The 1,349-nt window shown below is 61.6% G+C and overlaps 1 protein-coding gene across 1 annotated transcript in view; it reads right to left on the bottom strand.

The window, feature by feature from the left end:
- The window catches only part of PFDN1 (prefoldin subunit 1), a 60,099-nt gene extending 59,038 nt beyond the window's left edge, over positions 1-1,061 (bottom strand). Inside the window, exons 1-2 of the mRNA XM_006015711.3 lie at positions 885-1,061; positions 384-550 (exon numbers count right to left, since the gene is read on the bottom strand). Of these exons, the coding sequence (XP_006015773.1) occupies positions 384-550; positions 885-947 (230 nt within the window). The 5' untranslated portion in view covers positions 948-1,061. The remainder of the gene's footprint in view (positions 1-383; positions 551-884) is intronic.
- Positions 1,062-1,349: the final 288 nt, after the last annotated feature.

Raw genomic sequence — 1,349 nt, 5'->3', positions numbered from 1 at the left:
CTTTTCCCTGCCACAGAAATGGAGGTGTGCATGTGTGGGGGATGGGGGGGGGGAAGAGGATTAAGATAATCCTCCCATAAAGAGAGTCTACATGGGGGGGGCAAAACTACAACAAATTTATAATTTTCCATGTACAAAATCAAAGTACTGAGGGGAGGGGTCATCTTAAATTCAAAGTTGTCTTGGATGTGGCTAAATAAAACAGATAAGATCTGACAGAGAGCAACTAACATATGCATATTCCTGATTGTTCACTGTCACCTATGGGAAGAAGCAAGCCTAAAAGCAATCCAAGTCAAAAGAACAATAGGTTCTAGTAGGCTTGAAAGACAAGACCCTTTAACTCATGCCTAACTTCTTCAGCTGCAAAAGAAGTTACTCACATTCTTCCTACACCTTCATACATGCGTGTCTCGTCCACCAGCGTCATAATCTCAGTGTCCGTGAGGTGCGCGTGCTTTTTTGTCCTGTTCAACTGTTCTATCTGCATATCTGCCAGCTTCACCTTCTGCTGAGTGTCAATGACCTTGGCCTGCAGCTCAGTAAAAGCCTAAGGGAGAAGCGCGGGAGAAGCGGTCAGGGCCGGGGGGAGCAGGGCCAGGCTCTGCGGCGCAGCGGTTTCCTTTCCCCTCAGAAATCGCAGCGGCAGCCGCGAGCCCGCAGGCCAGGACCCAGCGCTGCTCCGACACCGGCCCGCGAGCCCAGGCCGCCCCCACCCGCCTGCAGCGCTCCGCAGCCTCGCACAGGCTGCGCCAGGAGAAGGGAGGGGAAGGGACAGAAGGGGACGGACGGCTCCTGCCGGAGCGAGCGCCCCCTCGCAGGCAGCCGCCCCCACCACGGGCCGCCCGGGAGAAACAGGACAGACCCTGCCGCGGCGCCGCTACCTTCTTCAGCTCCAGGTCCACGGGCGCCGCCATATTGCCTGCGCCTGCGCGGTGCAGCCGCATGTCTGGGGTCCGCGCGCCTGCGCAGTGAGGGGCGCTGAGCCCAAGCCTACTACAGCCTGTCTCCGGCCGAGAGAGGAGCAAGGCCGGGCTCCGCCCCCGCTCGGAGCTGGGCGGGGCCGCGTATCAGGTCCAGGAGCTGCTGGCGCAGGGCGGGCGTGAGTTGGAGGTCCTCGCTCGTCAGCGCGGCCCCGGCCTCGGCCCCGGCCCCGCCCCTCTACTCACTCGCCAGGTGCGGGAGCGGCTGAGCGCCCCGCCCCGCCCCGCCCCGCCCCTGCTCCCGCTGCTTTCTGCGGTGTCACTTGGCTACAGGCGACCTAGCAGTGACCTGGGCCTGCAGCGCTCTCCGCAGCAGCAGCCGCAGGGGTTAAGGCCACATCCTGGCCTGGCTGCAGCTCGGGTCCT

This window comes from Alligator sinensis, unplaced genomic scaffold (genome assembly GCF_000455745.1).
Source record: "Alligator sinensis unplaced genomic scaffold, ASM45574v1 scaffold156_1, whole genome shotgun sequence".
NCBI lineage: Eukaryota > Metazoa > Chordata > Crocodylia > Alligatoridae > Alligator > Alligator sinensis.
The sequence above is the reverse complement of the archived record's forward strand: the minus strand, read 5'-3'. Positions and strand labels throughout refer to the sequence as shown.